At 39.3% G+C, this 25,027-nt stretch overlaps 1 protein-coding gene across 8 annotated transcripts in view; it reads left to right on the forward strand.

Moving 5' to 3' along the window:
* BBX (BBX high mobility group box domain containing) overlaps positions 1–25,027 on the forward strand; it is a 256,885-nt gene that overhangs the window by 225,315 nt on the left and 6,543 nt on the right. For 6 of the 8 annotated variants that reach the window (XM_074362859.1, XM_010970745.3, XM_010970744.3 and 3 more), the window contains 5 exons: positions 87–235; positions 10,229–10,318; positions 11,676–11,735; positions 19,150–19,347; positions 21,363–21,540. In XM_074362859.1, coding sequence (XP_074218960.1) covers positions 87–235; positions 10,229–10,318; positions 11,676–11,735; positions 19,150–19,347; positions 21,363–21,540 — 675 coding nt within the window. The remainder of the gene's footprint in view (positions 1–86; positions 236–10,228; positions 10,319–11,675; positions 11,736–19,149; positions 19,348–21,362; positions 21,541–25,027) is intronic. The other 2 variants (XM_010970750.3, XM_010970751.3) reach the window with 2 other exon arrangements.

The following is a 25,027-nucleotide window of genomic DNA, read 5'->3' on the forward strand; positions in this document are numbered from 1 at the left end:
ATTTTAAAATATACCTTGTATCATTTTCTGTTTTAATATTTACATCATATGCTGATTGATTCTATCCCCTCCCCTTTTTTTATTAGCTCAGCAAAGCTGGATGAAGAATTTGAAAAGAAATTCAACAGCCTCCCTCAATACAGTCCTGTTACATTTGACCGGAAATGTGTACCTGTCCCAAGAAAAAAGAAGAAGACTGGAAATATGTCCTCAGAACCGACTAAAACCAGCAAAGGTTAGATGTGTGCTGTGCCTTCATGCAGCGCGGTCAGAATCTAACCTATTCTAAGCCTCTGCAGCTCCCTTTAGATACGCAGTCGGGTTTAGAATTGAAGCAGCAGTGAGTTGGAATTTCAGGTTGCTTTCCAAGATTATCTTGGTTCTTGCTCACTTCTTTCTCCCTTCTTTCCTTCCTAGTTCTCCTCAGTCTCCATCCTTTGGCATCTCAACCTGGGTACATTTGCCTTTAAACGTGTAGCTCTCTTGAAAGTGTTACATATGGCCTTCGACCTTCTGCTCTCAGAATTCAAACTGGGTACCTTGAGCTTTTCTTGAGCAGAAACTGCTGGCTGAGTCCAATTCTTCTGTTGCCTGTGTGTCTGCAACAGGTTGGACTCTGGGGCAGTGAAATTCTAACATTGACCTAGTAAGCAGACTTTATTCTTTACTGGCATTATGAACCAAATGAAAATAAGACTCCCCACAATACTCTGGCAATATATTTTTATTGGTTTTGTTAAATTTAGAAAAATACTGTGTTTAGCATATTCATTTCCAGGAATGTCAGATTCTCCTCTGTGTATATCAGGGAAGCTTTTTAAATTATCAACATAACTTGGGTGGATCTCAGCACTCATTGGGGCAACACTGTAGTTCATGAGGCGGTTTAAAGAGTGTAGGGACATTTTCAGTGGTCTCAACATCTGGGACCACTGTTACATTTGTGGGACAGGGGCAGAAGCTGGGGTTCTAAATATCCTCACCTATGCGGGACATTCAAACACAATAAAAGATTGTGCTACCCAAAACAACAGTATTGCTCCCATTGAGAAACTTGTCTTCTGATTTTACTTCGGTCTAAAGATTGATGGGGAAATATGCTTCTAGTTTTCCACCGAGATATGAAAGACTTTGGTAGCTCTCTTGTCAGGATGGTGAATGGAGAGATGAAGAGCTAGTGTGACCAAGGTTCTGTTGTTTCCAGGGTCAAAGGCAGAGCAGGATTTGATGAAAGGGTTCTTCTAATTGCCCTGTAAAAGTGGATACCTGTTCCTTGCTTTATGTCAAATCGGATTAATTCTGTTCTTTTGTGTATTTTGGTCAGATGGATGGATAGATAATGATATTAATCTTTATGTAAATCTTGCTAAAATGTAGCAATCATGGATAATAATCAAAGATAAATATTGAGATATGTGATTTCATGGATTTGGGGAGAAGATAGAAAGTGTATGTCGAGGAAAAATTATGTCTCTGAAGAAACCTGTTTAGGTTCTCCCTCAAGACCTGAAAACCCCTCCTTGTACACTGCAGTTGAAACAACTGGGGAGGGTCACTTTGAGATCTGTATCTCAAGATGGATTTGAAGGCTGAAGAAAATTCCCCCTTAATGATTAAAGGCAGGGAGGAATGTAAAAGTGATTTTAGAATTAGCTCAGTTTTCTGCTGTGGTTAATAAAAACAAGTCTAGTAAATAAAGAACTAAAAAAGAAATGTTGCATCACCAAGTTTGCTCATCTGGGAAAATAAAATAAGGTTGTTCTGAGATTTTCCAAGATAAGCAGAAAAGAAATAAAGCAGCTTGTTGACAGGTAGGTAGCTGAACACATAATAGATTACCAAGTGAAATGACAGTCCTTGCGCCCTCGAGATACTTAGGAGTACGCAAAGTAGTCCATGAGCCCAAAGATGCCAGGTATCTTGAGCCCCCGTAATTCAAGGATTTAAAGTTGCTGATAAACACCTGACAGGCCAATAAAATGGAACTTAATTGATTGATGTGCAGGATGCATTCTCTTCCTCTACTTGCAGTTTGAGACATTAATTTTAGAGCTCTGAAGTTGGCCGAATTATCTTTCAGGAACTGTAACAATAGATTTATTTTTGTAAAGCTATAAAACCCTGAAGTTAGGATCTATTTTCATGAGACCTTCTCTTGGGTCTTGGTTGTCTGTTACATGTTTTTCCTCTCCCAGCTGAGATTAACAGTATTTCTTTTGATGTGAAATAGCTTTTTGGTGCTTTGGATTATGCTTCATACAGTATCATCTTAACTCTTCCGTTATGCCTCTCAAGCCACAAAGTCCCTGGTTTTTATACAGTGTATCAGTAACTACATAGGTGGGAAGTCTGTTAAGACCTTAGATTTTGCTCTGCATTCCAACTCATGGAGCAAAATGCAATTAAAATAAAGCAGAAATTAAATAATATATTCTCTATTTAGCAAACGAAAGAAATAGTATTTATGACTGATTGTAATTTGGCATTAGCAGCACCAGTGTACTATCCTACAAGTTATTATGAAATTATCATACCAGCTGTGCTTTAATTGCCTGATCTTTAACGGATAGAAGAGATTGTTTTCTTAGACTCTAGACCCTTTGCATCTTTGCATAATGAATCGTTCAAAGCAAACACTGTGTGTGAGATCCTTAGTTCATTAGTAAAGGAGCATGTGTTCATAGGAGACCTCATTTTTTTCTCCAAGAGTTCACCATTTGTTTGTATTTTATTTTCTCCTATATTTTTTATTTGACATTCATTATGTTTCTTTTCCTGACTTAAACTAGGTACTTTTAAAAAAAAATCTATTTCAGATTATATAAAATATATAGATTTTTTTCTGAAATATAATTTCTAGAGGAAATGATTACATAGCATTTATATAGTTATATATCTCAAAATCATAGTACCTGCTTGGTCTTACACTCCTGTTTTTCCAGTGGTGATCTTCTTTATATCTGTATTTCCAAGTAGTCTCTTCCCCTTTCCCATGATCCCCTCCACTATCTCTGCCCTGTCCCTTATTTCTATGTAATAGATCTTGTCAGAAACTATGCAATAAAAATTGGTGAAAATAATCGATGTCACCTTCCTCAAATGAGGCTCAGACTACGTTATAGTAGACTTAGGATATAGGTGATTTAGGAATAGAATTTCCCTTTGCTTCTAAGAACAAATTATCCAGGAAATTATGATCCGTTTAACTCAAATTGCAAGTCGGCTGAAGCAGCCCATTCCTGTAGTATTTTCTGGTTTATCTCTCACGGTTACTTGTATGTATTCAAGTGAAAGCTTTAAATTATAAGTCTAAATTTAATTGCTACTTCTTAAGAGATTTGTTTGACATATTACTTAAAGTATACTGTTAATATATGAAGCACTTTTTACAAAACTATCAGAAGTCAGAGTGCTCTGCAAAATAGTAATTTTCAAGCGAGGTTGGGTCATGGAGAGAAAGTTAATTGAGTTCAATTTAGAGTGTTTAAATTATGCCCAAACTTGACCCTTGACTTAAGTTTTCCTCCCTTATCTCTTTATCTTTTCACATTGTTTTTTAGCCCATTATCAAACATACTGTTGGTCTTTCTCATTTTTTCCAATGCACACTTATTGCAAGATTGAATATCAAATGGTTAAGGATTAGAGATTTTAAAAAAAACACAGTAGTAATAAAAGAAGCAGGTTTACAAAATTAAAGATTGAGGACAGAATCCCCTGTTTGGGATTGAGCCAACCTACAGACACTGTCAGTGCTCGAGAACCAAGATCTAATGAGAACTGGGCCATTCTTTCCTATCAGGAAATGATAGCTTCCAGGTTGGGCAGAGCTCTGCTTTTTTGTTCTGTAACTGTGAGTTTCATTGCCACCAAACATTTTCATAAACATGATGACAACGCATTTGCAGATATAAAAGGTGTACCTAATATAATCCCGAGTTTTTTTTAACGAGGCACGCATGTCTAGCCCAATAAGGTGGCTCCTTCCCCTCAGTGAGTTCTAACTTGATTGTGGCTGGTTTGCTTGAACTTAATCAAGTCCACAGATCCATATGCCCAGCAGCTGTAAGCACTTTTCTATACATTATTACAAAGGAATTTATTGTTTCATTGATCATTCATTCTTTACATCCATTACAGAAATTACACCCTAGTCTTAGCATAAAACCTTTTGGTCTTTTTATAGCTTAAAAATATGAAACTGTAGAAACTGGGCATTAAGCCACCACCATTCAAGTTATGCCTAACATTTGTTTCCTACAGCAGTTTTAAAGAGCAAGTTTCTCTTAATTCACCTTACCTGCTGACTTTGAAAAATTGCCATACCACACTAATACTGAAATGGCTCCTGTGTCACTACACTTCTCAGCCAAAACATGTCTATTTTTCAGCAAACCATGAACAACATTAATGTTTTGGAAAAGTTACTGTAAATGCCTCTATGGCACCCCTTTTGCCCTCTCAGATTATGATTTGTCTCTGCTCTTTTCTACCCAGCTGTGAAGCTGGGGTGCAAGAGGAAGTTATACCTTCAAAAATACATGCCATTCTACCCAAAAGGAAATGTGGAGTCCTAAGCTAGCTTACATGCCAGTTAACAGGTGATTTTGTCATAGGAAGTGGAAACTGATACAGTCTTTCAAGGCATTTGGTAGGAAGATGAGGGGATGAGCCAGCATAGAAACTTGAGGTGGTTTAGTGGAAGACAATTGCCAGTTCTTTGCTTTCTGAATGATTCCTTCTAAAACTCTTGTCTTTCCTTTGACTTCCTACCTTCTTTTCCCTCCTTAGACATTTCTACAGTAAGGTAACAATTAACTAAGGAAAAAATAATAAATTTTCTTATATTTGCTATTTATTACAAATTTTGACTGTTTTCTTTAGACAGAATATCAAACATATGCCATACTGGTGGGCAGGAATCGAAATGTTCACTTCTTGACTCTAAAATTGCTGCTTTTCAGTAAATACAATCCTATTACTCCTTCAGGTTCATCACTTTTTTATCTGAGGTTGTCATTTACTTAGATTTGGTTTATAGTTATAGTTTGGGGATGGCCAGGAGCAAGGAAGTTTAAAGATGTAAGTTTATAGGAGCTCTTCTGTGTACTAAACCACTCATGTTCTTTTTTCATATTAATGTTGACAAGCTCTATATTTAGCTTTGTCCTTAAATTGTACTTTTTAGATTTCTCTAGTTTGATTGGACCTGAAAATATGTATTCTTTTCTTCTTTCTTAACATCAAACATCATTCCATACATCAAATCAATTTGCTTCTGTGAACCACCTCCTTATTCCATTGTTCTTATACACAGTGATGAATACAGAAATCATTCTCCCTATGAGCCAATACCTTACTGTTATTAAATTCTTTCCCTGTGCGTAAATCCTTAGGGTCCGTATGGTCCTGAGAAGTCTCAGGTTTGTTTTTCTGCTTTCTTCTCCTTCTGTTTTCCGTGATTACCCATGTATGTGTCATTCACGTTCACCAGCCTGCAGTTTCCTAGGTTGTATAAAATACATATGAGTGATTGCAAATGAACCATAGAGGATACCTTTAATATTAGTGTAGTATATGTACATGATATACTTGCTTTTTGTTTGTTAAATTTATTATCTTGCCCTTCTTGGTTGCTCCCTGCCCTTCTCCCCCCCAAAAAACAAAAAACAAATAAGAAGCATTTTCTGTTTCCATTTCAAACCACCAGCAGCTAATTCAGAAGTATTTGCTACTGGTTATTTAGAAGGATGGCTTGGTGTAGTCATCATAAAACACTTGCACACCTTTATGTTATTAGTAATAACAACAACAGCTGTCACTTCTTAAGCTCTTTGTTGGTGCCATCCAGTGTTTTAGAAGCTTTATTTGTTCATGCAACAATATTATTGAGAACTAGTCATGTGTTAAACACCATTCTAGATATGTAAAATATATCTGTGAATGAAAACAGAGAACCCTGCTTCGATGGAGGTTACATTATAGTGGGAATGCTGGACTATAAGCAAGCCTTAAACAATAAGAAAAGTATATAATATGTTAGAAGGTGAGCAGTAATATAGAAAAAAGAATAGGTTTGATAGAACAACTAGGCAGAAGATCAACAAGGAAGGAGAAGACTTGAACACTGGGCAATAACTAGATGTAGCAGACATTTATAGAACATTCAAATATGTGGATATTAAACAATATACTCTAAATAACCAGTAAATCAAAGAAGTCAATAGGGAAATATGAAAATACTTTGAGATAAATAAAATGAAAACGGAGAGAAATAAAATGAAAACACAGCATACCAAAATTTATAGGATACAACTAAAGTGTTGCTTAGAGGAAAGTTTACCGATATAAATGCATATGTTATGAAAGAAGAAAGATCTCAAATCCATAACCTAAGCTGTCTTGAGATACTGTCAGAAAAAGAACAAACTAAACCTAAAGGGAGTAGAAGAAAGAAAATAATAAAGATTAGAGAGGAAATTAATGAAATGAAAATAATTAAAGAATAGGAAGACAATAGAGAAAATCATTGAAACCAAAAGCTAATTCTTTGAAAAGAACAGTAAGTTTGAGAAGTGTTTAGCTAAACTGATCAGGAAAAAAAGAAGACTCAAATTATTAGAATCAGAAATGAAATAGGGGCCATTACTACTGACCTTACAAAAGTGGAAGGGATTATCAAGGAATATTATGAACAATAATATTATGAACAATTATATGCCAATAGATAAGATAACCTACATGAAATGGACAATTACTAGAAAGGCACAGACTGCTGAAATTGACTTAAGGGGAAATTGACAATCTGAATAGACCTATAACTAGTATACGGATTGAATTTAGTAATCAAAAAAGTGCCCTCCCCCCAAAAAAGTCGAAGGCCCAGATGACTTCACCACTGAATTCTACCAAACATGTAAAGAAGAATTAATACAAGTTTTTCATATGCTTGTCTATAAAATTAGAAGATGAAGGAACACTTTCCAACTCATTCTATAAGGTCAGTATTACCCTAATGTCAAAACACCTGACAAGAAAGAAAAACTGCAGATCACCGTCTCTTACAGCTTTGGGCACAAAAAGCCTTAACGAAATGCTAACAAATTGAATCCATACAAGAATTACATACCATGGCCAGCTGGGATTTTACCCAGAAATGCAAGGTTGGTTTAACATCCAGAAATCAATTAACATAATATTGCATATCAAAAGAACAACAACGAAGAAAAATCCACAAGTTCATCTCAGTGGATATAGAAAAAGCATTTGATACATTCAACACCCTTTCATATAACACCCAGCAAACTCAGAATAGAAGGGAACTTCCTGAGCCTGATAAAGGACATCTACAAAAAAACTTAGGCTTAAAGGTAAAGGATTGGTTGCTTTCCCCCTAAGGTGGAGAGCAAAACAAGGATGTCCACTTCCACCATTTCTATTCGGCAGTGTAGTGGAGGTTCTAGCCAAGAAAAAGAAACAAAGGCATCCAGATTGTGGAAAGGAAAAAGTATTACTATCTCGACTCTCAGCTGACATGATCTTTTGTATAGGAAAATAAGGAATCCACTAGAAAACTGTTATTGCTGATAAATGAGTTCAGCAGGGTTTCAATGTGCAAGATCATTATACAAAATTCAGTTGTATTTCTATGTGCTTGAAATGAGTGATCTGAAAATGAAATCAGGAAAACAATTCCATTTACAATAGCATTAAAAAGAATAAAGTACTTGGGAATAAATTCCACAAAATAAGTGCAACACACTGAAAGCTACAAAACATTATTGAAAGAAAGATGATTGAAATAAATGGGAAAATATCCCATGTTCATGGATCAGAAGACTTAGTGCTGTTATGATGGAAACACTCCCTCAAACTGATCTACAGATTCAACCCAATCCTTATTAGAATCTTAGCTTGCTTCTTTGTAGATACTGACAAGTGATCATAAAATTAATGTGGAATTGAGAGAGATTCAGAATAGCCAAAATGGTCTTCTCAGTTTCAAAACTGGCTACAAAAAATAGTAGTTAAGACAGCATAGTCCTGCCATAAACATAGACATATAGAGGTCGATAGAATAGAACTGATGGTCCAGAAATAAACCTACACATCATTGGTAAATAGATTTTCAGTGAGGATGCCAAGACTAGTCACTTGGAAAAGAATAGTCTTTTCAAAAATTGGTGCTGGGACAGCTGGATGTCTGCATGCAAAAAAAAAAAAAAAAGAAGTTGGACCCTTACTTACCTCACACAGTGTACAAAAATTAACTCAAAATGGATCAAAGACCTAAATGTAAGAGCTAAAATTATGTAAGTTTTTCAGAGAAAACACAGACATCAATCTTAATGACCTCAGATTTGGCAATGGATCCTTTGACAGGACACCAAAAGCCCAAGCAAAAAAAGGCAAAATGATAAGTTGGACTATATCAAAATGTTAAACTTTTGTTCTTCAAAGGACACTAGTAAGAAAGTAAAGAAATGTCCCATAGAATGGGAGAAAATATTGGCAAATCACATATCTGACAGAAGGGACTTTTATCTAGAATATGTAAAGAACTCTTGCAACTCAACAAGAAGAAAAGACAACTCAAAAAGCACTTGAAAATATGCTTGGCATTATTAGTCATCAGGGAAATGGCTACCAGAACCACAATAAGAAAGTTATTCATCCGCTGATGAATAAGAAAGTTTTGCCTCCTCGTGATGGCTGTAGTCAAGAAGATAGTAAGTTTGGTTGAGGATGTTAAGCAGTATGGCAGTTCCTCAAAAGGTTAAACAGATTTACTATTATGATGCAGCAATTCCACTCCTAGGTAGATGTCCAAGAGAAATGAATACACGTATCCGCACAGAAGCCTGTACGTGAATGTTCATAACAGGATTATTCATGACAGGCAAGAGGTGGAAACAAATGTCCATCCGCTGATGAATGGATAAACAGATATGGTGTATTCATACAATGGACTATTATTTGACCTTAAAGAGGAGTGAAATACTGATACATGCTACAACATGAAGGAGCCTTGCAAATGTTACACCCAGTGAAAGAATCCAGAAACCATAGACCATATTATATGATTCCATTTATATGAAATGTAAATCCTATTCTGTGATTCCATTTGTAGGAAAATTTCCGGGATAAGTAAATCTATGGAGACTGAAAGTAGATAGTGATTGTTCAGGGGTAGAGAGACTACAGATAAGGGAGCAGTCACAGCAAAAGGACATGAGATTTATTTTTGAGGTGGTGAAAATGTTCTGAAAGTGATGGTGGTTGCCAGTATTGGTGAATATAAAAACTACTGAATTGTATACTTTAGACAGGAGCACAGATAGTTTGCCTCTGGCAGGAAGGCAGGGCACGTGGGCGCAGATGCAGGTAGCTGGGGAGATGCAGCAGGGCAGTTTGCAGAGCTTCTGACCTTGTGAGTCCTCATTTCACCCCCGTGAGTTAGGCACTATTATTACCCACATTTACAGATGAGGAAACAGAAGTTACGTAAAATGTCAGTTTCACGGAGGAATATCAGCAAAGTGTAGAAAGCAACCTACTTTTGGAAAGTCAGTGCTATTGTTGGCATTTCTGATGGGTAACTGAAAAATCCCAGTTTTCTTTATCTGGGAAAACTAAGACACAGTCTGAGATCTCCCTATTTCCCGATCCCTGCTTCCCCTCCCCCTCAAACAGTTTCAGCAAATATTTCTCTATTTTTAAACACGTTTTTCTTCCTAGAATGTCCTCAGAAAAAGCTAGAAAGCTATCTAATGCCATCGGGCCAACCTGATCTTTGTCCTCAAAGTGCTGTCCTTGTGAAAAATCAGTTTCTTAGGAGAGAGGAAATACCCATGCCATCTTTGTAATATTCAGGAATCTAAAGTAAAATCTCTTCTTTATTACAGACTACATCTGCTCTGCTGTTACTGGTTGTGGTCTGTCTCTAGTCACTGAATCTGCAGTTTCTGCTGAGTGAGTCTCAGCCCTAATGGAGGCTTCTGCCCAATACATTTCTAAGGAAAATCTCACCGGGTTTTCAATAAGTCCAGGGAAGGGCACTTAAGCATAAATTAGATGAAAAAAAAAAAAAAGATGCAAGATGACATTTCTTGTGACTCAGTTTGCTTATTCCACAGGTTGGGAGAGGGTGTAATTGTTTAGAAATACACAGTATTGTTTTATGAAGCATTGTGAATTTTAAATATATTTATATTAATATTGTCTGTAGGTCCTTTCCAGTCTCAGAAAAAGAACTTATTCCACAAAATTGTCAGCAAATATAAGCACAAAAAGGAGAAGCCTAATGTTCCGGAAAAAGGTATTGGTGCCTTCCATCCTCCATTAAGGTTTCTCGGCCACCTCCATTGTGAATCCATCTTTGAGTGATGCTTCACTGCACCGCCTTTGCCTCTGCCTCCCCTCTGCTTGCTTCAGTGTCATCGGCTCCTGACACAGGCACATTCAATATTTCTAGACTCTGCAGCTAAATGCAAAGAGAGGTCTCCTCTTGGATTCCTAATCAAATCCTGTGTTTGTCTCTTTTCAGAGTTCCACATGAATCCTGAAATTGCTTTTTTTTTTTTTTTGTCTGTATTTGGCACATTTTGTTATTTAGTCTTCTTAAGCTCTTCTCTGCTTATTTTCTTCAACTATTCTTGATTTTTTTCACGTTTGGCAGCCTTCATACCAGGACCACAGTTTCCTACCTCTTGAAATCGTATCATTTTCATATTCATGTGATAGTCCCCCAGTTTCTGTACTTTCTCTGACACCCGAGGATTCTTGTCAAGAAGGATTCCATTCCCACGTCGTAACCTCTTTTTTTTCTATCTATATACTTCGTTTGCTAGACTCGTCCCACCTCCTTCATTCACATAACTGTTATTTCCAGAGGGCACTAGAGACATACGCACTCGACCCTCCCTTTACTCTGAGCATCTGTCTCGTTGTTACGATCTAGATGGCCCTTGAACCTCTTCAGGGCTCATCTGAAGATTTCTCTTCTCACAGTTCAGGACTCCCATTCTTCTTTCACACAGAAGAAAGAATCCATCTGGTTGAATACAGCCACATGTCCTGGAAGTCAGGCTTTCTCTGGCATCTCTCTGCATGTTAGTGTCATGACTGCCATGAACCTATTCATTCGATGCCCATTTGCATCCTACTTGCATGGCCAGATGTGGAGCCTTCCGTATCTCTGGAATGAGGCTTAAACTGCAGCTGTCTTCTGTGTGTAGACATACGTGCCTGCGTGGTCTTTTGTGTAACATTTTACTTAATTTGGGTTTTATATTCACCCCCACTTTGGCCTCTTAGTTTTGTTTTGTGTGTTAATATTTTTTCCCTGCTTCCAGTGGAGAGGTATCACTCTAGGTAAAATGTCAGGTTTCATCGTTACCTTTTAACCAATCCTCAGAGTATCTTGATTAAAGTCCTAGAAATTATCCAGCAACATATTTTATGAAAGGCGAAATTGTTTAATGCATCTCCTATATAACCTAATTATTTTAGTTGGCAAATGCAGTTTTGAGAATTAAATAGTTGAGGTAAAATTCTGCTTCATTTGTCTGATAATGCTTGTTATTTAAGTCGTTTTGCGTGTTGTCTTATTTTTATAGTGTATGTGTCTGTACTAGGGGTAGAGGCTCACTTTCCTTTTCTGTCATTGTTTTTAGGAAGTGGGGATAAATGGTCAAACAAGCAACTCTTCTTGGATGCCATTCACCCTGCAGAAGGTAAAAGAAGCAACATTTATTGTATCATTTCAGGTGGTCTGTGCTGGAAATTGCATAATTTTTGTAGGTTTAAAAGGGCATAATTCATACAGGCTCGACCAACAACATTAGACCTGAGTGTTCATAATTGGGTTATTTTTAATTTTCAAATCACAACTGGTAGATTTTTGACCCTACTTACGGTCAGGCTGTGGGTCATGTGGCGTTTAGTCTATCAAAGAGGGATTCGTAACCTTTGAACCACAATAACCAGAAATTGGAGGTTTGTATAACTAAAAATACTCAGCGTTGCAGCTGACGTTGCGTGGGGAGTCACATCGTGCAGCACAGGGCGCTTCCTGGCTGGCTGGACCTGGGCGCCCTGCGGACGTGGTTCCCGACCTGAACTTCCTTCCTGGCTCCCCTCCCAGTACCTCTAGCTGATCGAATGGCATGCCCCAGAGGCTTATGGGTAATAACCAAAGAGAAGTCCCACGTTGAGTAGTATAAGGTTATAGGTCCCAGGTGCAGATTTTATTTCAAAATTTCCCACAGTCATGTTTATTTGTGACTATCTAATTCCTCTTAAAAGTTGAACCCTTAGGTGAATGCTAATTGTGTGGTGGGTAAGGGGCCATCCTTTCATTCTTCTCATTGATCTCCTTTTTTTCCTATTTAGATATTTTAAAGAGCTGAACATTTTTGTAGTGCTCACGGAGGAGTCACTTCCTTTGAGAACTAGGAGGGTTCTCACAGATCATCCTTTGATTCACTTATGGCCAGAAAGGGGAACTTAATGAACAAGTCCATGTCTTTTGATTCCCAAATACACTCTCATTCCTTTATTAAAAGGAGAAAAAATTAAAATGGACGTGTAGCCTTGAGTCACTTATCAAAAATACTCATGTTTTAAAGATAATTGTTAAAAGTATTCAAACTCAAGTTCATTTTGTTGCTCGGTAGGCACAGCTCACATGCGCTATGTCTGCTTTTATGTCGTTTGGCTTTTACGGAAAACGCCAGCAGTACATCTCTTTTCTCACCTGTTACTTCACATTCACAACCTCTGTGGAGTATCATTTCTGCACTTTGCTGACAAAACAAGATATGCTGCTCTCAGCATTAGATCCTAGCATCCCCAAATTGACATACATTCACTCTTGTATATTTTAAAAGTACGTTCTGCACAGAGTTGATAAATGTAGGGCTGTGATGAACTATCAGAGGAGTCTAGAGGAGGCATTTAAGACCTCATTACTCTTTTCTTGAAATGGTACTGTTCTAAATATTTTGTTTTTTAAACAATGAAAACCCTACCTCATATAAAAAGAGAAATCATAGCACGTGCAGGGTGGTGGAAAGAGTGAAATAGATAGGAATTAGGAGACCTGGTACTAGTCTCAGATCTGCTACTAATTAGCGGTTTTTAATTCACAAGCTCTTTACCTCGCTAGGATTCACTCTCCATATTTGTACTCTGTTGTAAGGTATGTGTGCTTTGAGGGGGGTGGATGATAAAGCATGGTAACACATGAATTATAAATATCCCCTCTAACACTGAATGATTTCATTACTGTGATACCTTGAGTGGGTGGTGTGATGCTGAAAATACGATATTCTGAAGCCCTAATTTTCTGTCCTTTGCAGGGCAGAAAAGCAAGTCAATTTTGATTCTTCTAGGCAGTCTCAAGGGCTTAGTTGAAAATATTTATTATTGTTATTATTTAATTATATTTATTATTTATTATTCGTGTTTATGGAACAAAACTTTGGAGAACATGCATTGAAAATTGCATGTCCTTTAGTGTAGAGTGCAAATTCATTTTACGTGGCCAGGGAAAAAGGAATCAGTTTGAGCACTGGAAATTAACCAGTAATTTAAAGTGACCATTTTTGTTATTTATTTCCATACCATCCCCTACATTTACTGATTCAGTTGGTGGCTGTGCTTTGTGAATTATCTAGGCCCTTTACTGCATCATCCTCTCTCACCTATGGCTGTATCACTGCTTGTTAAAACTTTACCTGGGAGGTTATAAATATACAAGAACAGAAAAATGGAACCATAATCTGGATAATTTTAACTCTTGTAAGCCACCCTGGGCAAAAGGTTCATTAGTAGGTGTTTGTAGCTGACGTCTATTAAATGAAATGTTGATTCAACTGGGGCTATGCAGCTGTTAGCTGCTCCTGACTTCTGTTGAAGTAGATGACTTAAAGTTCACTGGCCTTTCTTTACACCACCCTGAGTATAGCTGGCTTTCAATTCCACCCCCCCCCCCCACAAATATCAGGAATCTTCAGGTTCTTAGTAATCACAGCTGAGGTTTAAATGCTAAGCTTATAATGTGTTTTAAGGATTTATTTCCCCCATACTCTTAAAATTCAAAATCAAAGCCATTTCTTAAAACTTTTGAGGATCATAAAAAAAGATTGCCTGTAGACTATAGACTAGAATTCAAGGTAAAGTTTTCAGATAAACCAAGATAACCTACCTCTACCACTGTGTTTATCTTTCTACCAAGTTATGATGTCATATGTTCATGCTTAAGCTAGAGGTTTCTAACTGTAATAATATTGATGGTGATGATTAATACTTAATACTGCTTTATGTTTCCAGAGGGCTTTCACGTATTCTTTTTGTAAAAACTAATCTTGACAGCAACGCCAGTAGATTTAGGGAGGGCTTATTAACCCCAAATACATGATAAGGACTTGAAGCCTAACCAGCATTAGCAGGAAGGGAGGAAACCAGCGCTAAAGCACACTGGCCACTACCGCGGATTTTTCAGGTGTATCTGGATAGCCCTTATTTATTGAAACTATAAATGCTATCTCACAAGAAGAAAAACAAAAACAAACAAACAAAAAACCTCAGACTAGGTATATCCATAAGACTAGTTTCTTTGCAAACAGATAAATCTAATTACAGGGGAGAAAAAAATCTGGTTTATAGTTAGATTTTGAAACATGATCCACATATTTAGTCTAACTTGATCTCTTTTCTCAAGTTCAAAGTAGTCGCTTTATAACTTCAGCAGAGTCCCCCAGGATCTTAGATAAGGCTCATTCATTTGATTCCTGTGTTCCATTCAGCATCTGACTGCATCTTCAGCTCATGAGAGACCAACCCATGGCAGTGAGATTCCAGATTTGGCTATAATTTCAGTGCAAGTTTGACTCCCCTAATTGGCATGTGAATTCATGACTCTGGAGCTCTCTAGTGGCCTCCTGGGGTACAAGACAAGCTCAGTGCTGTTTTCCCAAAAACCTTACTCTACATTTTGGGAGCAGAGTTTGGAAAACAAGACAGCCTCTTATTGCCACATTCCTAATGTTGCTCCAGGAGTGAGCTCCCATTGTCACCCTCAGATGATACACTCCAAGTGTGTTATGATTATTGTGGAGTGTAAAAACCAGCCCTGTGGACTTGTTTTGTGGTGTTTGGGTAGGTTTGTGTGTTCAATTACAAGCCTAAAGAGAAATGACTAATTTGTTTTCAGAGGACAAAAAGCCTTCCTTTTCTCACATTTCCGTTAGTTTGGCAGGGAGGGAAAAAACGGAACTGCCTTGCTATCCTGGTATATAACTTTGGGCTGTTTCCCTCTTAGCTTTTTCTGTCTCCTGTTCCTCACCACTGTTGACCTGAAACTAACAGCCTGCCAGTTATTTCTCCAGCAAAGATGGGTTTATTCAGGATCAGCAGAGAATTTAAATTTGGGGTCTGTAATCATGGTGAGCCACATGCAAGTCCCCACACATCCAGGGAAGGAGACACTTTTAGGGAAAAAAGAAATTGTGAGGGCTTTAGTAAACCAGGTCCACGGCTGTTCATTGGCTGAGTCCTTGCCAGGAAAAGAGAGAGGAGTCTTTCTGCTTCCTGTTGAGCTCCGCTATCATCACAGGGCGTGAGAGCTCCCCCTTCGGTCTCTTGACTCTGTTTAATTGAGGTTTCTGTTTATTAATTTTTCATACCACTAAGCTTTTGTTTGCTTTGCTGATGTTGCTGGACCCAGATCTACTGTTTTGTCCTAGACAACTGTAGTTAACCCTTCAGCAAAGCAGGATTAAGGGTACACTCTCTCCCTCCAGCCCCTCAGTTAAAAATTCACGTGTAACTTCACAGCTGGCCCTCCAGGCCCTCAACATCAGCAGTTCTGCGTCCACGGGTTCAACCAACTGTGGATTATGTCATACTATAGTAACACATTTATTGAAAAAGATCCACTCATAAGTAGACCCGCTCAGTTCAAACTTGTGTTGTTCGAGAGTCAACTGTAGTGACTTAACCCTAACTGCCTTTCCCAGTTCTTCTGTCCTAGAAGAGGCTTCTCCCTGAGCACTGACCCTGAAGGCTGTCATTGGTGTAGGCCACCAGACAAGACAGGATGTTCTGGGGGTCACCCCTGGGTCAGAGCATTCTAGCCTCTCTTCTAAACTCTAGCAAGATCACATTACATACCTTTTTCAAATGTGGATCATCTGCAGGCCCCCTGATTACTTCTTGATCTGACTGTAGGTTTAGAGAAGATGACATCTGGAGACATGACATTGCCTCATTTTCAGTGATTTATGAGAACTTCCAGTGTATTCTCCTTTTTTGCCTCTTTTACTTGTCTGCAACCTGACTCACTCCTTTACTGTCTCCCAGCACGCTAACCTCTGGGACTTGATGATCACTGGTAATCCATTGGCCAGTCTGCCTTTGACCCCCTGGTTCCTTGTCTGCTGGTTTCTAAGCTTCCTGTAGTCCCGGTCTGCCTTCAGGCCTGAACTACACCTCCCATTCGCAGTCCCTTTGCAGCCAGCCCTTGGCTTCTTTTGCCTGAAATACACAGGAAATTCGTCTGAAACACGTGGGAAAAAGAGTAGATACTGAAAAGAAATGAAATCATCTGTAGGCTCATCAAAAACAAAAAACTAACAGCCCTAGTCAAGGGGGTACTCTTCTACAGCCTTGAGACTGGAGCTGGCTGCAGAAAGCACTGGCCAGGACCCTGATTCTAGCCTATGTGGCAAAACAAAAAGAATTTTAGGGATGGATGGCCCCTTTAGAGCTAATCTAGTCCAGCTTCCATCTTTACATGAAGAAACTGAGACTCCTGGTCCCACAGTTAGTAGATTAAAAAGCCAAGCGTAGAATCCAAGTCTCTCCTTGACTCTATTATTTCCATTACTGCTTAGTCTTGGTGTAGAAATCAGGTCATCTTTCCCAGTTCTCTTGGCCCTCTTCTGATGTCTGTGCCTTTTCTTTGACTTTTCCTTCACCTGTTTGGTTCTTTCTTTCTGTAAGCAGTTCTGATGTAACGCACCCTTCACCTTTGGTGTACCCTGCAAGGATTTTACTGGGAAGCGGAAGGAAAAGAGGGAAGAAGTTAGTTCTTGTAGAAGATCCATTGATAATGCAGTGATCGTACTGGAGAAATCACAAGGTTCCCCCTATAATCAGAAGGATCAACTGATGGATCTGGATAAGAAACTAGAAATTTTGAAGCTTGTGAATACCCAATAGAGATTATTTAGTGCTTATTGCAAACTCAGATTTTGACTTCTTTATGTGGGAGGCTTTGAATTTCAGGGCTAATGCAGAGTCATTAAACTCCTTTGGAGTGTTTCTAAACAAATTATCTTATTTTTCTGGTAGCATTTATTGAAGTTTAAATTGAAAAAAAATTAAAATACATTTATACTACCACTGGCTTATGGTAAGCTAACTATCAAAGTATAAATGTGCTAAGACTGTTTGACTGGGGTGTAGATCTACAATTTAAAAGGAGCCTTTTTCCTCATTTTTGATTATTTGCTTGAGAAGGTGTTTGGGAGCATTATCAAATAAGTTTTTTTTTTCCCCCAAAGAACTATTATCTTAAACCTCTCTACACACAGCCATCTGTTACACAGTAATATGATAAGGCCAAGCCACAAATCATGGTATGATTTCTGCTTCAAATTCTTTCTCTTGATGTAAGTGATATTATCTCCCACTTGTTTGGGAACGGGAAGCCCAGAATCAAACTCTTAAGGGCAAAAAATCTTACTAATTCATAGCCTCCTTTCTGAAGGATGTACCTAAACCCATTAGGGAGCTAGTTTAAATTTTTAAATGAAACCTATGCAAGTGTTTATACCAGTAAGTGCATTTTTTTTTCACACCCTTGGTTATTTTTGCTCTGTTCTTTTCCTCTTCTTTTAGCTTTTCTTGTCTTCCTACATTACATATATTGTCTTACTTCCAATGTCTACCTTCATATCCACCTTCTGATAAGCACCTCTAGGTATCCTCCTGGTACAGTTTGCACAGAATTTGTCATATCAGACTTTGATTTCCTGAACCACACTCCCCTTTTCTCTATCAAAAACAATTTCTCTGGCTGTCTTAAGAGATTGGATAATCAAAAAAATGGAAAGATGTCTCTTTTCCCTACCCAAAAGCCATTAGGTCACTGGAATAAAAGCAGTCCCAATCAGGAAACTTGACTACAAGTATATACTCTTAAATGCTTAATCTATATATTTCTGCATATTCTTATCTTAAGAGGGAAGAGAGGGAGGGGCAAACTCGTAAGGAAATGAGTGTGTATGAAGAGACGCAGCATTCCTGACTCGTTTGAACCGGGAGCAAAGTCTTTGGTGGCAAGTGTATCCCTTACTCTTGACACAGTGACTAACAGGATACAATCCTGTGCTATTCAGTGGTTTGCTGGTATTACCATTAGAATTAGAGTACCTAAAACTAACCTTTCCAGGAGCCCTGCCCTACTGATATGTGGTACTTCATTAAATTATCTCTTAAAGCACATTCACCTGCTCCTAGAATTCAGCTGATGGTAGAGTCATTATATACTGGTTTCACCAGTGTTTGCCAGGTCCTTACTGAGCAGTCAGTATGCAGAAGAGGCCAGGCCTCCCCAATGGCTTCTTTTCTCATCAGTCCAACCTGGAAGTTGAAAGCAAATGTCCCAATGATAACTGTAAATTTAAGAAGCACGTACTTAATCTCAGTGGCCTCAGAGGAAGAGAACCTTCTTTCATCATCCTCTCCAGACTAGCTGGTCAAAAGGATCTCAGACTGAGACCCCGACCACAGGCAGAAATTGTGGTCTCTTGGGACACAATTTATTCAGATTTGCATACACTGTCCTCTCTACCAACTTGCAAGATTACAAATACTTTGAAAATGTTACTCCAATGGCCTCTTGGTTCAGTATTCTGTTGAAAGAGAGGGCATCATAATCCTCTGTATTTAATTTATCAAAGTAAATGTAAATAGATATATTTGTTTAAAATTATGGGCAATATTTTACTTCTTTTTTTTCCATCAATACTTTGAAAACTCTTAAATGTAATTTAGATGGGTCAGACATTTAAAATGTTTCCTTCCAAGAGCAATGTTGGTGCCTTGTGTTAACTATATATATGGTTTGTCCTATTTCAGCCATATTTTCAGAAGACAAAAACACCACAGAGCCTGCTTATAAGGTTAAAAATGCCCCATCCATTTACAACACTCCAGAGCCAACAACAATGCAAGAACCCTTGGTGGGCAGCCAAAAGAGAAAAGCAAGGAAAACCAAGATCACACACCTTGTCAGGACAGCAGATGGCCGGGTATCACCAGCAGGAGGTACTTTGGGTAAGATGAGGGCACAGTAAACAGGTTACCAGAGCAAGCAGCTGGCCATAAGTGACTGTGAGCCACCTGTGGGTCCTCACTGAAAAATGCGTCCGTTCTGTGGGTTTGGTCACAGTAACGTTGTCTCTCTCTGGGTCTCCTCAAGAATTGGTTTTCTACAGACTCCTCAGTGTACATGTTTTAGTCTGTATTTTAAAATCATAACTCTTTTTCCCAAGAGCATATCTGGAATTCCTGGAAAGGAAAGGAAAATTTTAAGGCTCTCAGCAACTCCTTCCCTTGCTCCGCATGCACAAAAACAGTCTTGATTTAATAAATTTCCAAAGATCCGAGACTAAAAAGTACTGACGAATTTGTCTTTCTCCATGGCTCACTGTTCAGGTCGCCACAAGCCAGATCATCTGGTATTCAAACCAGTGAATTGACCTGAGGAAGTGCCCCGCACTTCCTGTTGTGCTAATTCAGACCACGGAGGGTGCCTGAGGGTGCTTCTGGATTTCTTAGTTCTCTGGGCTAATCCTTAACCAAACATTACCTTACAGTGAATGTCCCCATTTCCATTTGTGGCCTGTGGTCTGTTTGCTGTTCTGGGGCCTTCTGTGGAACGGCCTGCGTGGCCCTGGTTAAGGAGTGGTGTCAGAGAGTGACACCGGGCACCCCCCGCTCCAGTATTATGGTGCTGCACCAATGGCATCAGTGGTCCTAGCTGTTTCCTTTCTGCCTTTCAGCACCTCCAGCATCTCATTCTATCTGCCCTGAAGGAAGTATTCCTTCCCCTCAGCCTAATCTGGTTTCCAGAAAAAGGTCAAATGTCCATAATGACTTTTATAAATAGGGAAAAAAAGTGTGTAAGTGAATTATTTTTGAGAGTGATATTTATAAATATCTGATTTAGGTTAATCTCATTATTCCTAGAGACTCATTGTATACTGAGAGAGAAGTCAATTAGTGAATTCTGGGCACTTGTGTTTTGCATATGGAGATTGTTAGAACCTCAAAGCATATTAAATACCCCCCGTTTTGCCCTGTCACGTAAGAGGTGAAGCTCAAAGAGTTAGTTAGAATCTTGTTTTATAAAGCAGCAGCCTACTAAGTGGGATGAGGACCGGAATCTAGTTTTCCTGATGTTCAGTCCAGCAGACTCTTGTCTCCTTCCCTTTCCACTTGGGATTCTGTTGTGACTTTCATATTATGTAAATTGTTGTAGCCTCACGTTTGCTTGTAGGAGTGGAAGATTTTCGAAAACATTTCCTTTTATGTTGAAAAGCACATAGCATTTTCATGCTCTGTGTGACATTTACAGCATTTTATCAATTTCCGTGGTTAAAATGTTTTTAAAACCATGGTAAAGATCACTCCTCCTCCTCCTCTGTAACAGCTGCATGATAAAGAAGGTGTACTCAGGTGTACTCATTTCCAACAGATGTATTGGCATTACATTTCAGCCACCTCTTCAAAAATACCAGAGAGCCCTTGTCTTCCTTTCAGTGGGTCTTCAGAACAAAAATAACAGTTTAGGATCTCACTGGGATAGATAAGCTCCTTGGGATTTGTGTAGGCCATCCTAGTGTGGGTAACACAGCGTACCAAATGTCCCAGGTGCCATGGTGGGACATGCGGCGGCTTTGTCAGAAGAATTTGGTCAGTTGAGTTTTTAAGGGCCCTTGTACAGCATCCACAGGCCCCTCTGCAGAAGTCCCTGGGGTTTTATTTTGTCCAAGGCCCGTTTTTCCCTCTCACTCCAACACCGACCTACTCTGACCTTGGATGAAACACAGCGCTTCTGCCCAGCATCAGGGCTCAGTGCTGCCCATAGTTGCAATTGAGCATAATAAAAGAGTTTTATTCCTGTGGAAGGAAAGATTCTGTAAAAGCCTTAATATTGGGTGGATGACAAAAGCGAACGGTAAAGCATATTAGATCATTTCACATTGTCTGGCACTGAGTTTTCTCCGTGTCCCTTCTCCGGGGAGAACAGAGTGAGCCTCTCATGATGAATTTTCCTTTCGTCACAGATGACAAACCAAAGGAACAACTGCAGAGGAGTCTCCCTAAAGTTACCGAGACAGGCTGCAGTGACGAATGCTCACACCACGCGGAGACGCGGAGCAGCACCCCGGAGATGCCAGCCGTGTCCGCCTTCTTCAGCCTGGCGGCGCTGGCGGAGGTGGCCGCCATGGAAAATGTGCACAGGTTAGCGGTGGAGAACCTCTCCGGTGCCGGGCACCCCGTGCAGCTTCGCCCCTTTCACGGAACAGGGGTGGAGACACTGACATGGAAACCCGAATCGTCCTCTCTGACGTGATTTGTGGTATTGTTCACAATGTACTGGGTTCACGAGACTTGGTTCAGGAGCAGTTTTGTTTATGAGATGTCACCCAAGCATGTATACTGTTCAGCAGTGTGGAAAAATACAGGGGAATCCAGCCAGCCCGGTGTTTCACGGTGACTGTAGTGGCTAAGCTTCCTTTCTAGAAGAAATCTGAGAGAGCAGAGAAGCTGCATTATCTAATCATCATGCATGAGCTTTAGAGTTAGGTCTCAGACCTGGGTTTGAGTCCTATTTCTGCCATCTTTGGACAGTAAAGCCTTGAGCAAGATCATTCACTTCTCTACCATCTGTTTTTTTCTTCTGTAAAATGGCTGTAAGAGGTTCTCGTTCCACAGGGATGTTGTATAGAATCAATCTAATGTCCCAGTACCAGCATGTGGTAACTAACCCCCATTGAGGACGGTGTTGGTGGCAGTGGTGGTACTAGTGGAAGAAAACAGTGTGATTCAGGAAAAAGCATCTCGGCATCTGACTCACTGCAAGGAGGAGGCCTGGATTTTTCCTCCTCTGTCTGTGTTTGCCACAAAGTAATTTATTTCCTTGGGCCTCAGTTTTCTCCTCTTCCATTTAGCATAATGATATCCCTAAAGAATCATCAAGTTGTAAGGATCAGATGAGATCACAGAGGTGCAAGCCCTTTGAATTCAGTAAAGTTCGACAGAAAGTATATTAAGTTCTAAGTATATAATTGGGTGTTCTGCTACATAATGGATCCTTTGGGAAGGTTAAAAAAAAAGCATTTTATGAATTCGGGTATTTCATAATTTTATTCAAAGTGGAATATCCACAGGTGCACTCCTCTTTTAGATTTTTCAGTCTCCAGTACAAAAGAACTTGAAGTCTAGCCCAACTTGTCTACCGACCTGTCAGGCCCCATTCTTCTTCACATCCAGGGTTAGGAGGCCCCGACATGAGCTTTGTTTGCCTCTTGCTCTTTACCTGTCGTATTACAGTTCTAGTGCTTCCTTGCAAATAGCCTCTAGAAATTTCCAGGAAGTCAAATTCCTTTTCATGTGTACAGTGACAGTGCCTAATAGCAAGTGAATGCTGACAGACATGGTTAAAATCTTTCTCCAGTCTCCGAGGGAGATAATACGCAGACACTTTTCCACTCGTGGGGTTTTACAGCCGAGTACAGAGGACAAACTCATAATGCTTGCAGAAAGAAATACATGCCTCAGTGTTATTAGGTGCCCTCGTAAATTGTCGAAACAAGAGGTCATATAAGAATTCAGAGGGGGTCGTAATTCAGGGCTCAGAAAGGTCTGCCACACCATCACCCTTGCTGCTGCCAGCCTCCCTTTCTGAGCATGACTGGTCACGCCTCTGCTCTGTAACCAGCTCCCCTTCTGTGACTTCCAGCTGCAGTAGCAGAAAGCCTCAACAGACTTTCCTGCCCTGTCACCACCTCCTTTCTCCCTGCCCTGCAGTCACATAGAATCGCTTACTCCCATCCAGATAAGGCCGCTTCTTGCCTTTGTATGTCCCCCTCTTAGATGAACTGCTGATGCTCCTTCAGCTCCGTCTTATCCTTTGTACTCCTCTCTCTCTTCCCCCGAAGTCCTGCACACTCCTGTGCGCACTCTTACACCAGCTGCCACATTGCGTTGTAGTTAACTGTTGATAGGTCTGTCTCCCCCAGTACGTTTTGAAAGCAAAGCACTGGTTTCATTCTTCATGTACCTAGCTTCCTCAGTTCCTGCTACATCCATGGATAAATGAACAAATGAGTGGGTGAATGAGTAAGTAAGAGGTTCTTGGGTATGACTGCCTAAGTTAGCTAGCAGGCATAGAAAAAATGGTGTGAGTAAAGGTTCTTCTTTTTTAACATCTCCCATTAGAAAGAATAATATTGCGTACTAGAATTTTACTATCAACCTAACAAATGGTTAGTGTTCTTAACATCTAGAAAGACAATTCCCCCTGAGAATCTCAGTTGTAATGTTAGCCCTTACCCGTTAAAGCAGAGCTGCCAGCCCTCCCTCCCCCTATAGGCTTAATGTAATTGTAGCTGGGTTGCACATCTGTTAATCATTGCTTAGGCATTGCTTGGTTCATAATTTAGAGGGTGGTCAACAGAGTTAGAAGTAGACAATGTACTACTTGCATTCTTGCCAGAAGAAATCTTAACATTAGGTTCAGAAACTCAAAATAGGAAGTCATTTTTACAAAATGCAGGAAATAGGCAATTGGAGTAAACCTTTGTTGAGAGCCTGTTTATTTACTAGGGGTTTTATGAGGAGGAAAGCTCATTAAACTAACTTAAAAATCAACCCTGCCAAGTGTCTCTTTTTCGTTCCATTTTAATGATGGTACAGGTGGTTAGTTATCTTGCCAAGAGCACACAGCTAAACTGAGTCAAGATTGGACTCCAAGCCTTTGAACACCAGTGTCATTGCCTTTGCTCTAATGTGCTGCTTAACAAGCATCGTCATGTCGGAGAGAGTCATGAGGAATCCCACCTGCCCTTCCACTGGGAGGTGGAACCATCAGCTGGTTGCAGCCACATCATGCTCCTACCTTCTTTTCTTTTTCCGCTGAGTAAGCTTTCACCCCAGTTTCTCTCTCCCTCTTGCTCTCTTTTTAACATTGTACTTTACATCTTTTCTTCCCCTATGTTTCCTTTTCCAATACTTAGTAAAATTTTTCTGGCTTTGTGTAATATTGTTACATACTCAATCTTAAAAGTGAAGAATAGCACTTTACTTTTATCTTTCTTGAGCAGAGAGTTGCACATATTGAACAGTTGGTTCTTACAGCATCCCCACATGAATAAACAGATTAATCCAGAGGTTTGATTAAAACACATGTTTTGTTTTTCTAAATTCCTTAATATTTTAAGCCAAGTGATTATTGGATCCCCATATGTTGTAATTTATCTATATTATTTTTCTTTCTTGTGCATCAAGGGAAAGAAACTTGGATATAGATATGGGGCAGACACAATTTGAATTTTAAAATAACTCCTTTTCCTTCACATAATCTGAAGAAGGTACTGTATTGAAACGGCCAGACTGGTGAAGACGTTGCTGCTGTCTTCCATATTGTCAGCACAGTGCTGTGGCCTGCAGACCACCGTAGGCCAGAGCAGTGAGTGTGCATTGCTGAAGCTTGGTAAGCCTATTAGAAAATGTCAAGGAGGTGCCCAATCATCTTTCTAGAATGAGAAGCTCTATAGAACCTATCAAGAAATTTTCTTATAACCGTGAAGTAAACCATATTTTTTTTCTACTCATTAAACAAAAATTCTGAATGAAAAATAAGCTGTATTTGGTATAGGTCCAAACCAAACGATAAGCATTTCCATGAAGTTTTTAATCTTGTCTGGAGTTCTCTCTCTGTATGTGT

Source organism: Camelus bactrianus, chromosome 1 (genome assembly GCF_048773025.1).
Source record: "Camelus bactrianus isolate YW-2024 breed Bactrian camel chromosome 1, ASM4877302v1, whole genome shotgun sequence".
In the NCBI taxonomy this organism is placed as follows: Eukaryota; Metazoa; Chordata; class Mammalia; order Artiodactyla; family Camelidae; genus Camelus; species Camelus bactrianus.